The 13,591-nt window shown below is 26.8% G+C and overlaps 3 protein-coding genes across 4 annotated transcripts in view; 1 reads left to right on the top strand and 2 right to left on the bottom strand.

Moving 5' to 3' along the window:
* Positions 1-1,450: 1,450 nt before the first annotated feature.
* LOC145829334 (gamma-tubulin complex component 4-like) lies at positions 1,451-3,873 on the bottom strand. The gene has a single exon (XM_082937102.1). The coding sequence runs from the start codon at positions 3,687-3,689 to the stop codon at positions 1,710-1,712; it is 1,980 nt and encodes a 659-aa protein (XP_082793228.1). The 5' UTR covers positions 3,690-3,873; the 3' UTR covers positions 1,451-1,709.
* Positions 3,874-4,160: 287 nt separating this feature from the next.
* On the bottom strand, positions 4,161-5,624 carry LOC145831503 (uncharacterized). The gene has a single exon (XM_082938784.1). It carries the CDS (start codon positions 5,597-5,599, stop codon positions 4,484-4,486), a length of 1,116 nt encoding a protein of 371 aa, XP_082794910.1. The 5' UTR covers positions 5,600-5,624; the 3' UTR covers positions 4,161-4,483.
* A 5,505-nt stretch (positions 5,625-11,129) lies between these two features.
* LOC145849134 (centrosomal protein of 290 kDa-like) overlaps positions 11,130-13,591 on the top strand; it is a 36,213-nt gene continuing 33,751 nt past the window's right edge. For both annotated transcript variants that reach the window (XM_082954231.1, XM_082954230.1), the window contains exons 1-2: positions 11,130-11,286; positions 11,812-11,919. In XM_082954231.1, the coding sequence (XP_082810357.1) occupies positions 11,182-11,286; positions 11,812-11,919 (213 nt within the window). In that variant the 5' untranslated portion in view covers positions 11,130-11,181. The remainder of the gene's footprint in view (positions 11,287-11,811; positions 11,920-13,591) is intronic.

Genomic DNA, 13,591 nt, shown 5'->3' with positions numbered 1-13,591 from the left:
TTTTTTAGCTCTTTTACTTCAAAAAAGAATATCTACTGTAAGTTTCAAATTATGGCCCCCTAAATTTCTAAAGGGAGCCATATAGCCCATTTTGTGTCACTCTGCCATAAAGCAAATTTTGTATACGCAAGCATAAAAATAAGTTTTCACCGATGGTCAACTAATTTTCTTAATTACTAAAATCAACCAAGCTTATTTTAATACTATCAGCAGAAGTGCACGACCTTTTAAATTCCGACGTTTAAAATTGTGTTAGTCCGGAGTTTCTAAAATTATTTCTCTACCATATTAATATATACCTACAGTAGTACTAAAAAAATACTATTTGAGATGTGACTAACAGAAGTTTTAAAATTTGCAAAATACGGCTCTTTTTAGTTATTGTATACATATTTAAAATCATTGTCACATGAATTAGACCTTAAGTACATTTACTTGATTTTTAATTACTTTTAGAGATATGGCACCTTACAGCTTTTTACTAAAGTAGAAAATGTCGTAATACGAATTGTCATTTAAGCTATCAGTACTGTACTAGTTAAATCTACAGTCTTTTAATCTTATTGACAATGATAGAAATGACTAAGGGTCTTTTATAAATTAGACTCGGTTGCAAAACTAGTATGTAATAACAATACTTATAATTATTGTATAAAAATTGTTTCCTAGTTTTTTAAGTATTTTATGTGATGAGCTTTGGCTATTAATTGAATTTTAGAAAAAAACTAGTCTTTAATGACTAAAACTTTATTCTAACTGCATATAAGATTTTAGAGAAACTAAATAATTAGCTCGATATTTTAGAATATTTAAAAATCTTATAAGCAATAATATATTAGGGACTTAAGTAAAAAAGGAAGTTAAAGAAATTATATTTGGAAGAACTTAATGCTAAACAATTTTAATTCATTTCGAAACAAAGAGCGTTTAAAACGTTCGTTACAAAATTCGAGAAGACTCGATTTTTTTAAACAAAGTCTAGAACACTCTTATAAATAAATATAGAAACAATCGAAATCTATACTAAAACGATAAAAACCTAGAGATTAATTACAGGCATTAGTTTATAATTTTGTTAAATTTTTCTAATTTTTTGAAATCTCAAATTGTTTTAAAGATCAAAAATGGTGCATAAAATTTAGTTTAAAAGTTAGTAACTTATAAATACATTATAGTTTAACATAAAAAGTTATAAGTTTTATTCTTCGACTAAAAATAAAAACTAGTTTAAACTTTTATTTTAATAATTGTTTACACCTTATACATATATTTCTAGTTCGTTTCATTAAATAAAATTAGCTTAGAAAGGTAATATTTAAAATGTTTCAGTAAAAGTTTAATTGTGCAATTCAATTATTGAACTAATACTCTTTGGCCGTATATTTAAAAATTAGTCCACCGTAATCACTACTCGGTAAAATTTTTTAAACAATATTGGTGTGTAAAATATATTTATTACTGGAAAGTTAAAGACATAAATATTGGTTAATAGTTATAATTAATATTTTTTAATAACTTTATGGTGGTGAAAATTGTAAAATTTAATTATCTTATAACTTCTTCAAGCAATTTCAAAACAATGGTATGCAAAATTTGTTGCAGATCTAAATAGTTCAAAAAACTAAAAAAAACCGTAACATGTTTATACTTTACAAGATAAAAAACATATTAAAAATTCACAATTAAAAATACTACATTCTATTTATTTTTCAGCTTCTAAGCGTTGTAACATTATTTTTACTAAAGTACCTGTTATAGTCTAGTCTTAAAGTAAGCAATGTAATGTGAGGGTTACACTGATTCGAACTAATTCCAGTCATTAATTTAAAAAAGACATCAACTCGATCAGAATATTCGTCATGAAGCTCTGTCAGCTGTGTTATGACGTCATGTCTCGATATAAGCACAGACGACGTGTGTATGACCTCACAAAACTTCTGGCACACGTCTAGAATTTGAATGAGGCAACTGCAAACTTTTGATGACAAAATGAAGCATTGTGACAGAAGAGTGTTTAGAAAACTTTCGTGCGCCACGCAAACCACCTCAAAGTCGCGGTCTTTTGCGTCGGAGCTCTTAATTACGTTAGTGAGACGCTGAAACTGACTTTCAATGACGTCAGCCAGCAAGTAGTACTGAAGGTTGTCGACGAAATACTGCATTTGCCGCCTGCACGTCCACTGAAGCCGCATCAGCTGGCTTAGCTCTTCACTGTTGTCGCTTCTGCACTGACCCATTTGACCCATCCACGCCTGCTGCAGCTGTGACTGCGTGCGCCGCACCCTCAAAAGGAACTTGAACAGCTGATTGTACTTTTCCAAGTCTGTGTCTTTAAACAGCGTTTGCAGCGGCCATTGCACTTCAAAAGTCAGCCCCAGCCTGGACCAGCCGTTGTCTACGTTTTCGTATTTGGGGAAAGGCTGGATGAGGAAGTCCTGGGCATCTTGCTTTGTGTTGTCAACGGTCAGAGAAAAGAGCTTGAACGGAAACGATTCAGTTTCAATTTGAACTTGAGTAGCTGATCTCATGAACGCTTGTCTCACGTCGTGCTCTGTAACTTTTGTAGGAGGATTTTTCAACAGATCGTTGGCTTCGTCAATGAAAGTTTGGTACAGCTCACCTCTGCCCAAGAGAAAAAAATCTTTTAGCGTGTGAAACATCGATACAAGATGCGCGTGGTCTACGCACAGAGTCCACAGATCACGAGAAACTGTCAGTCTTATTTGATCAATCAACCTCTCGAAATCGTTTAGAACAAAGTCATTAGAATGTTGAAGTTCTCTTAAACTAATCAAATAGTCTCGTTCCTTTTCCTTCAGCAAACCTTCAACCTTCCATTTGTTCATGTCAAAGCTGGATTTGCCAACGGCTTGAGAATTTTGAGAAAAGGAATAATCATCATTTATAAATAAGTTAAGCGAAGTACCAATAAAACAGATTATATTTGCGCATCTATTGGATATATAGCTTGGAAGATTTTCATAGCAAAGTGAAAAACTAGTTTCTTTATTTAAATCCAATGCAGGGTTTTGCAGGTTGTCAACTTCTTCAAATGCAGAAATTTCATCAGTTTTCAATTTTTTTTGAATGAAAAACTCTTTGTGGCGATCGTTGAGAACACCGTATAACAGCCATGCTGACAGCTGGTGGTACATTACAGCGTGGCATTGCTTCAAAATTACCAGCATGGTCTTTCTTATGTTTTCATCTCCAGTTATAGTGCCGTTGTAAACTATATCTAAAATTTGACAACCATAACTTTTACTGGTTATAATTTCATTTATAACATCATTTATGGCATCAAATACAGGTACTGAATTGTTGACTGCTTGTTGAACATACAAAAAAGACAAGTGTTGGTTTTTAAGTAGCTCCATTTCAACGTTTAATAATTTTTTTTCGTATGGTAACAAAACGTTATTCAGTCCTTTACAAAAACCTCGCAGGTAACAGCCTGATTTCAGCATTCCCTTAGTATTTGGGCATTCATTAGTTATTATAGTATTATATTTATTTACAAACTGTCTAATAAACAATACTGTAGTAGACAAGTGCAACAGTTTGTTCAATGCATTAAGCTCCCAGGGAGATATGTTTGGAAGACCTTCAACAACTTTTACTTGTCCATCTTTAAGTTTAAAAATAGAGCCGGTGTGGCCATTTAGAGCAAGAAGCAAATCTCGCAACATTTTACATGAACCTAAATTTATTCAAGAGGATTAAGTTATTTGTTTTAATAACAAGCAATAACTAATTTTAGAAACAGTTTATACTAAAAATTGTATTTATATAAAAAGTGTTCTGTTAGAAATTGGTAAAGGTCCTAAAACTAGAATTTAATCCTCTTTTGATATAAAAGCTGATTTAATTAAACTTAAATTTTACATTAAAAAAATCACTAAGACAGATATACAATTACTAAACTATAGTAGATACAAAAGTTCTAGAATATTTTCAATCAATAATATTCACAACAAATTTTATTTAGACAAAAAATATTCTTATGCATATGAAAATATTTCATGCTAGAAATTTTTGAATTAAAAATTTAATTAGTAAAATTCTAATCAAGCTTTAAATACTATTTGTATAAGTTATTCATTTTTAATATAACATATTAAAAATTTTTAGTAATTTATTCATAAGAACAAATGGCCAACAATCACCAAAACTATAAGTTATTTAAATAAATTCTTAACTGTTTAATAAACATTACAAATATTGTATCAAATAGTAGATTTTTTATGATATTGAACAATAAATTTAAGTTTCAGTAAAATGAACAGGATTATTTAAAAATATATTTATTTGTTTTAATACTTAAAAAAATTAAAAATATTGAAAATAAAATTGTTAAAAGTTTTGAACATAATTTAGGTTATTGAAACAATTTAAACTTATTTCAAATTAAATAATATATAAACCCAAAACATAAGCTAATTTAGGATAACCTATAGTAAGCTTTCAAGTACAGTTCTACAACCTAAGATGATTTTTTAAAGTTCTTTTTGCAATCAGGGCAATACCAGTTTTGATTTTCTCCTGGTGATTGGCTAAGTCCAACACAGTCAAAGTGAAACCATTCATACTTGCAGTTTGGACCATCACAGCAAACCATGTTGCCAAATGACACTTGTTGGCAGAAACAAAACAGTTCTTCATTCGAATCGTGATCAGCAACTTGCTCTTCTTGAGAAGGAGAAACTGCTTGTTTCACTTGCCTTTTCTTCTTCTTTTTGCTACGACTAAGTGTGCTGTCTCCCCTAATTGTGCTTGAAGATTTGTTAGAGCTTTTTGGAGTTGCCCTGATTTCACTTGAAACTTTAGTTCTTTTTGGGGTAGATAAACTATGTGATGAAAGTTTAAACTTTGAAGAAGCTTTAGACGAATGATCTGAGCCAATAAACAACACAGATTTATCTTTCTGTGACCCATTTTCACTATCTTTAGAAAACTTTTTATTATAATTACTTTTGCCCCTATCTAATAAATCCCTCTTTTCAACAACTTCTTCCTCAACTTTTTCATTTTTAGGTAACAAAGAAGTGTTTCTTGTACTATAACTAGTATTTAATTTGGTACTAGCAACCTCATAATTACCAATTTTGGCTTTTATTGCATCTTGACCTTTATCAGTATGTGGTCTACGCTTTGATCTTTTAGAACGAGACTGTTCAAGCTTTACTGCTTCTTTTTTTATAAGCTCTTCTTTCCATTGTGGATCATGTATCATCATAAAAGATTCTTGACTTTTTTCAACTTTTTTACTATTCTGGATTACTAGTTCTAAAACTTCTTGAGCTAATCTGAGTTTTTCATCATTTAGAGTTTTACAATAATTCATTATGTTCTGAATTTGAATAACCTTTTGGTAGCTATCAGTACTGCTTAAATCATTACTTTCGTTCAATAGTCTTATCAAATTTTTAGCTTCATGACATTTCTCACTAGTCACTTCCTGGAATTCTTTAAACTTTGATAATTTCAATTGGACAGCTGCAGGCACATCAGAAGCAAACTTTCTAAAAGACTCCACAAACTCCACTGCACTTTCAACAATATCTGGCTTTGTTAACTGGTCAAATGAGACACTTTCCATTTTCAAAATTATAAAAGATTTTATAACAACTGTAAATACACTGTTTGCATTTTGATTGTAAAACAATTAAACTTGTTATAATTTTTTTTACCTATGTAGTAAGATACTAATAATAAAAAAATCACTTGCCATATTAAAAGCTATGAATTTAGAAGATATACAACTGTTTAATTAACATGTTTAACATTTTAACGAGTTTAAATTTTATATTTTGGTGTTTACATAAAACTTAAAATAAATAATTACATATTCAATTACAGATGTTTTAGTTTTTTTTAAGTAGTAAGAAGTTTATTGAGGTTAAAAATGATGCATTTAAGATTAGCTTTGTTGTAAAGTATTTAGAAGTTTAAAAAATAACTAGCTAAAACTATAGCATTCTTTTGAACAACTTTATTCTGGTTCATAGCTTTAACACATACTTCATAATAAATAATTTATTGTGAAGATCTTATGAATTAGACTTTTTAATACAAATAACTGAAATATATTTATATTTAAAAATATTTAAAATTACTTCAATTGTTAATTGTGTTTTTTTGGTTGTATAAAAACTACCCTATAGCATATGCTTCAGGCTTTTAAATAAGAGCCAACACTGATTTTTGGAAAAAAATGACGGATCTCCCTATGGCTTAAATATTAATACAAAAACTCAATCTTAAATAAGTTAAATTTAGTACCCTTTTCTAAAAATTTCTTACAAAAGCAAATACCCAGCGCACTCATTTTACTTTTCAATTACTTGTAATAGAATTTATAATCAAACCAAACTTATCAGCAAACTAGATTATAAATATACTTTTAACTCTAATAACTTTCTAATCAAACTTAGTAACAACTTAAATCATAAATATTCTTTTAAGGCCATAGGGGAGGTAAGCCATGTTTTTTACAAGTTGATCTTATTTTATAGAGTTTTTTCTAAGCTTCAAGATGTATTTAATTGTTTTAAAATTGTTTTAAAAAATTTGAATTATTTTTTGAGATATGACCAGACAAAAACGGGCCGCATAATAGGTTCCTAATGGGAAGGGAAAACTAAAACAGCAAAAAAACTATTTTATTTAAAACATATCTCCTCCTACATTTTTCAAGCAATCTTATTCAAACTTTCACAGTCTAATCTTTATACAAAAACAAAAAAAAGTTACTTTTGAATTAAAAAAAGCACTTTTTTTTTGTGATAAAATTTTTATTTTTCTGAATTAAAAAAAATTTTAAGTAACATTTTTTTCTTTTAGTAAAGGAAAATTTCCTGAACATTTGAAAAAAATTAAATGAAAAATGAAGGAGGAGATAGATTTTTAGTGAATTTTGAAATATCTGAGAAAATTGACCCATGCGGTCCATGCGTTTGTATTGGAAACTTTTTACAAAAAATAAAATATCTCAAAAGTTAAATGATATTTTAGAATTCTATAAAAAATGAATTGTAGTTTGTATTTAAAGCTTTCATATAAAAGCTGAAGTTAATTTTTGTAAAAAAAGTGTTTTAACCACCTCTATGGCCTTAACTCAAATAACTTAGTTATCAAACTTATTAACAATTTAAATTATAATATTCCTTCAACTCGGAAAACTTTTTAAGTTCTATATTATGAAGTAACTTTTAGCTATAGGCTTGCATGTTTAATATATGATAACACAAACAAAATTAAACGATAAAGAGAAAGTCAAAACACTTACAGAACAATAAGTTTTCATCTTTCAAACAATCATCAAATAATAACTTCACAAGAATGATATATTTTTACAATGCACCAAAACTAAAACTGACTTAAATTAAATTTAGTTTTAAATTTCTAACTTTATTAAGTACGATGTATCTATTGAATTTATATACTACAATAAAAAATCAGGAAAATACATTGCTTTTTTAAATTTTGCTACAGGGTGCTTGATCTATATGATTTTCCCTTTATTTTTATTATTGAGATTTTAGCCTTGTGAGTGTTATCTAAATGTCATGTAACTAAGATTTTATTACAAAAATTGTTTAAGAAAATAGTTTTGTTTTTAATCTAATTTAAATAATAAAAAGTTAAGGTCATAGAGGATTAAATAAATTTTATTGAAAGCTTGTCTAATTCTTTTTATAAAAACTTTGCTACCAGTTTTATTTACTTATCTAAAAAATTAAAACAAATTGGTCTAAGCAATTTGAATATTTATTCTATTTTGGTATGCTGCAAAACATTTTCAGACTAAAACACCAGAAATTTTTTTTTGTACATATGACCAAAACTAGGTTTTATTTTGCAACATTTAATTCAAAGAGTTTTCAAAAAAGCTATCATTAGGACCTCTACACCATCAGGCCTCATAATCCAGTAAAGCTTTGTAAAATAGTAACTTTGAGATCTATCATAAAGTGTTGATCTAAATGTAAACTAATGTTGTTTTTAAGGGTTTAAGACTATTCAAACTTGGACAATTTAAATGCTGCTAACTACCTCATTTAATATACATTTTTTTAAACTTTTTTATACTAGTTAACCTTATTAATTACATATGAGAGCATTTTCAATATTTTTGAGATATGGTTGAAAATAGTTTTAAAATAAAGTAATTAATTGTAATTTAAAAAGTTGTCTTTAATAAATATTAAACTTTTTTTTTAATTATCATAATCTTATTTTACAATATTAATAAGACCTACAACAGCGTTTTTAATTTTTTTCAAAAATATTTACTGTTTTAGTTATGACCCTTAAAACATTTTTTAAAGAGTTTGAGCTGTCATGTAACAATCTTTAAAAAGTCTAACAAAATAACATCACACAACTTCAAATAGAAACTTTATACAGTTTTACTCTAGTTTCAATTTAATATTGTTTAGGATTTTAATTAGGTAGTTTTGAAGCAGATTAACAATTTGGCTTTTTTACAAACTAACATTTTACCGGAGATAAAAGTATTAATTTAAAGTGTTTTAAAGAACTTGTTATTCAGTTAAGTCAAAAAATTGTTCAAAAATTTGATTTAAAAGAAAATAAACTCCATATTAGCTAAAAATAAATATTGAATGAATTTTATAAATTGCAGTTTGTAATATAATTTTTTGCTTGTATAGCATACAATTAAAAAAATAAGAAAAACAAAACTTTTGTAAATTCTAGAATTAGTCGAACATCAATTCTACTTGTATAACTTTCAATACTTATTATTAGAAGACGTTTAAGTAAACATCGGTATAACAGCGCCATAGTTAAAGTAACATAGCACAGCATAAGTAAAAGTGTCTTAAAGTATGAACTTTTTTTTATATATAATATATTAAGGTATTTAAAATACTTGCTTTTTGTTTAAAAACAATTAAGTTACAATAAATACTAAGCTTAGCAAACTTTATTTTCAAATTTTGAAGAACCTGTTTGACTTTAATAAAATATTTGAACACTAGAAGATGCTAAAAACTACAACGAATTTTTGATTCACTATTGACAATTTACCAAGCTAAAACACTTAAGATTATAATTTAACATATGGGTTAGACTTTTTAAATTTTAAGTATTTAAGACATAAAAGAAAGAAAAATGTGAACAGTTACGAAATAAATAACATACTAAATGAATAAGAATACTATAAATACAACTGTTCAAAAAATAGATTTAATCAATTGCTAACAAAAGATCCTTGTGAAACAAGTTCACTGGAATATAAATAAAAACAATTATACAGTAATCTTCCTTTATTGTACCAACCTATGTTTATGTGTGTTAACGAATAACACACTTCAACTGGGTTTTTGATGGAAAGAAATACTTTTAATGGAAAGTTACATTTTCTTAAGTGACAGTGATCACATGTTTGGATTATTGTTGTTGTGATTTGGTGAACACTTGCAGGGGATTTGAGCTTCATGATTTTCTCATTTTTTATGATTATTATTGTTGAAATTTTAGTCTTGTTAATGTTTTCCAAATGGCTTATCACCAAGGTTTTTTTTTTGTATAAAAAATAGTTTTTATTTTCTGGTTAACTGAAAGTTAAATATTAAAGGGGCATGTAAAATCACACATGACGTAACACACTTCCTTTTTCTCAGAAAACTTTATTGTTGAAAGGAGAAGAATTTGAGACTGATGTTTATTACCATGAAAAAAACTATTATTTTAAAGCTAATACTTTTTGAAAAAAAAAATTATAACTTTTTAGGAATTTTGTTTGTTGTTTAATTTTAATATTGCTTTTTTATTTTATAGATTCTTTATTTTAAGATAAAAACTGTTTGAACTTTTATAGAAAATGACTTGTACAATGGCTTTATTAAAATATAAGCTAAATATTGTTTGAATTCTATTCAAACAGTTTATTACATAAACAACTGAAAATTTGCAAGTATGTTTTTAAGTTTTTAGCTTAATAAGACTATTTTATTTCAGTTTTAACTTATGTATATTACAAAACTTTTTCAATCACAACAGTGTGAAGAATTGTAGCCTGGGAAAATGTAGTCCAAAGATACATTAATCAGTGATCAGCATATTCATAATAGACAACAACATTTGTTTTCCTGTTTTCAAACACCCTATTTTATTTTTACTGCTTATGAACTGTTAAGAACAGCAAAACTTTTGTTGTATGTATAGAAATTAATTACTGTTAAACTATGAGCTAGCAAGCAAAAATTGACTTTTTTGACTATAAAACTTACTAAGAATTATACATTGTTAAATAGAACTGGACTTTTTTGTTTTAAAACTGTTTTTTTTTTTCATCTGCTTTAAGTATTTCAGAAGTTTAAATGTAACCAATTTTGTTTAGTTTATATTCAAAACTTTCCAAAAATACTTCTTAATTTTATGCCAAAATTAAAGCTCGTAACAACTAAACAAGATACCCAAAATACTAATATCTACTTCTTTTTACCTCTTACCTCATGTAAGGGTGTTCCTCTTGATTGGGGAACCATATCTTGGCATCTGCTGGTTCCTGCTGTCTCCTCTCAACAATTAGGGGAGGAGTTTGAGTGGTCAGCCTGTAAATGTTGTCCTCTTTGAAGACCACCTCGGAGGACTGACAGAAGAGGTGTAAAAGTGCAGGTAGTAATACAAGACTAAGAAACACTGAATCTAGAGTTATCTTCTATACTAAGGCATTGTTTTAGTATAGGTTTGGGAAAAGTATGATTCACTCACAACAAAATCTCTGGCCCACAACGTATTTTTAAGCTTGAAAATAAAATGTTCTTTTAATTAAGATTAAGATTTTTTATATTAAGTTATTTATATTGTACTCTTTTCTGTACAAAGTAGAGCTTATTTGATTTTAGTCTATAAGGAATTTTTTAATTCTTATAAGTGTTGCAAGCAAAATACTTTTTCTGGTAAATATCAGCAAGCTAGAAAAGTTTCTCACCCTTATTCTAGTAGTTTAAAGTTGATATTAATAAGAGTAAAGTAAAGTTTAAGTTTTAATTAAGCTTTTTTATAATACTAAAACATGTTCTAGTGCAATTTTTGCTAGTTTATATGATTTTTATAAGTTTAAATTAAATAAAAATGGCTCCTGATGTTGATTGGCAAACCATAAACAAAATATCATCAAAAAATACTGATATTAATGATGAAGATTTAATGGAGAGGGGTTTAGAAATTCTCAAAGAGATAACTTCTGTTGACTATAAAGATGACCTTGAAAAATGTTATGCAATAATAAAATCTTGCCAAAGAGCAATATCCGTTAGTTTGTTTTCAAATTTTATTTACGTTTAAAAGTTTATTTAAAACTACAAACATGAGTCTTCATTTTAGTCAGGTACAAATAAAATTACACACTCTAAATTTTGTAACAGTTTAATATTTTTCCCTACTCAGATTTTTATGTTTAATTTATACTGTATGTTTCTGATAACATGTAGAAAAAAATATTAAATTGTTACAAAAATAAAAAAAATAATTTATATATACCTGATTTATAAGTTTAATAATTTTTTTCTAAAAATTTAGAGATCAATATATTTTAATCTAACTGATTATAACAGTAATTTATAGTTCAAGTCTATTAAGCTAGTTCAAAAAATTTTGTAAAGTTTTCTAAAATTTGTTTGCAATAAAGTATATAGAAGAGTTAAGAAGCACATGAAAAACAACATTTAGAAATTAGATTTTGATTAAAAAAGGCACTTTGAATAAAAAAAAAGTTCAAACACTGTTTATGTTACATAACACTTCAATTATTTTCTACCCTTAAAATTAAAAATTTAGTATCAAGAGATCACGGCCGAAGATTTGATAAAAGGAAATGAAGAAATGCTTGAACAAAAAGATATTGAGTTGAATCATTTACGGAAGCAAGTTTCTGATGGAGTTTCTGTTAGTTTTTTTTGTTATGTATGTACTGTTCTTTCTTTGATGTAAAATAAGTTACAAAATGACTAAATGTACAGAATATATATGTAACATTTAAAATTATTTAGAATAATTAAAGTAAAACTGTTAAGTGACTAAAGTGGGAACCGCTCAGTTTTAACCTACGCAACTCATAACTTACCCGATCAATTCCTATCCAAACCAATTCCCACCAGATTAATTCCAACCCAAACCAATTCCGATCTTATCAGTTCATCCTACTCAATCAATTTTACACAACATCACTTTTGCAAGGAGAGTCATTTTTGCATAGGTGTCACTTTTACACGAATTATCATTTTTTATGCCTGCACTTTCGCACAAAGCATTCTGTTTACATTACATCAATTTTTACAGGTGCTATATTTTGCTACAGTTGTCACTTTTGCACACGGCTGACTTAAAAAAAACTTGATAAAACTAAGTTTACGAAATTTATGTAAATACTTCTATAAAAAAAAAAATTAAACAAAAATTGTATAAAAATTAAACTTTACCTAGTTAAATATAAATTATGTATCAATGAAAAACTAACATAACTTTTACTTGATTATAAATCAAAATAAGTTTGACTTAAAATTTAAATACAACTAAATATAACTAAAAGCTTATTAAAACTATTTTAAGTAGAGTTAAAAATATATATTGAGTTTTATTGTTATAAAAATACGGACAATTTAGGGAACAAGTTATTTAATTTGAGTCTTTTATTTGTATTTCTATTTTTACTTTGGTATTCATTGTTTTTATAATACCATGTCCGAATATCCACATTTAATTATGCGCTCTTAAAGCAACATCTTTTTCAAAGCAGATTCTGATAACAGAATAACTGTTCAAGACAAGAATGCTGAAAACAAAAGCAAAACAATTTTTTTATTTTACTTGAAATGTAACGTACAAAATTTATACCATCTTATTTTAAACTTAGTATGAATTTTAAGCTATAAGATTACTGCTTGCTAAAATACTTCGAAAAAATAAGAATTTAAATAAGTGTAAATAGTTTTAGCCTATAATTTAAAATACTATTTTTTAGTATTAATCAAATATGAATAATTTAAAAGTTACATCAACTTTTTTGTAAAAGAAAAACAAAGCGAAAAGTACACTAGAACAAGAATCAGTACATACATTCTACAACAAATAACTTCTAAGTTGTACGGAAGTTTGAGCTTGTAAGACATAAAATTATCATAATAAAAATGTATAAGAGTATTTACACACAAATCTAAATGTTTTACTTTACCAAAACAAATTTTTCAATTAGAAAAGTTTTTTAAAGACTCTTGATATTTGTACAGCTAAACTTGAAAGAATTTAATTTAAAATCATTGTCAAAAATGCTGGTTCGTGCGTGTTTTTCCGTGTCAATGTAATTTATTTTGTATTTTCGATTTTAAACAAAGTAATACTTATCTTTAAATTAATTTTATAAGAAAAAAAAAGTAGCAAAGATTTAATGTATTTTTTTTCAATATATTAAATATTTTACTTAGAAATAAATTCTAAATAGAAAAATAGATTTTTTAAAGTTTAAGGGTAAGTTTATTTTGGTTTTAGTATATCATATACTAAATATATAATAGTTTTTGGGTAGAGATTACATTATAGTTATTTATTTAATTTTTTTAAG

This window comes from Thalia democratica, chromosome 1 (assembly GCF_965202585.1).
Source record: "Thalia democratica chromosome 1, ktThaDemo2.hap1.1, whole genome shotgun sequence".
Taxonomy (NCBI): Eukaryota; Metazoa; Chordata; class Thaliacea; order Salpida; family Salpidae; genus Thalia; species Thalia democratica.
Note: the sequence above shows the minus strand (reverse complement) of the source record. Positions and strands in the feature narration are given on the sequence as shown.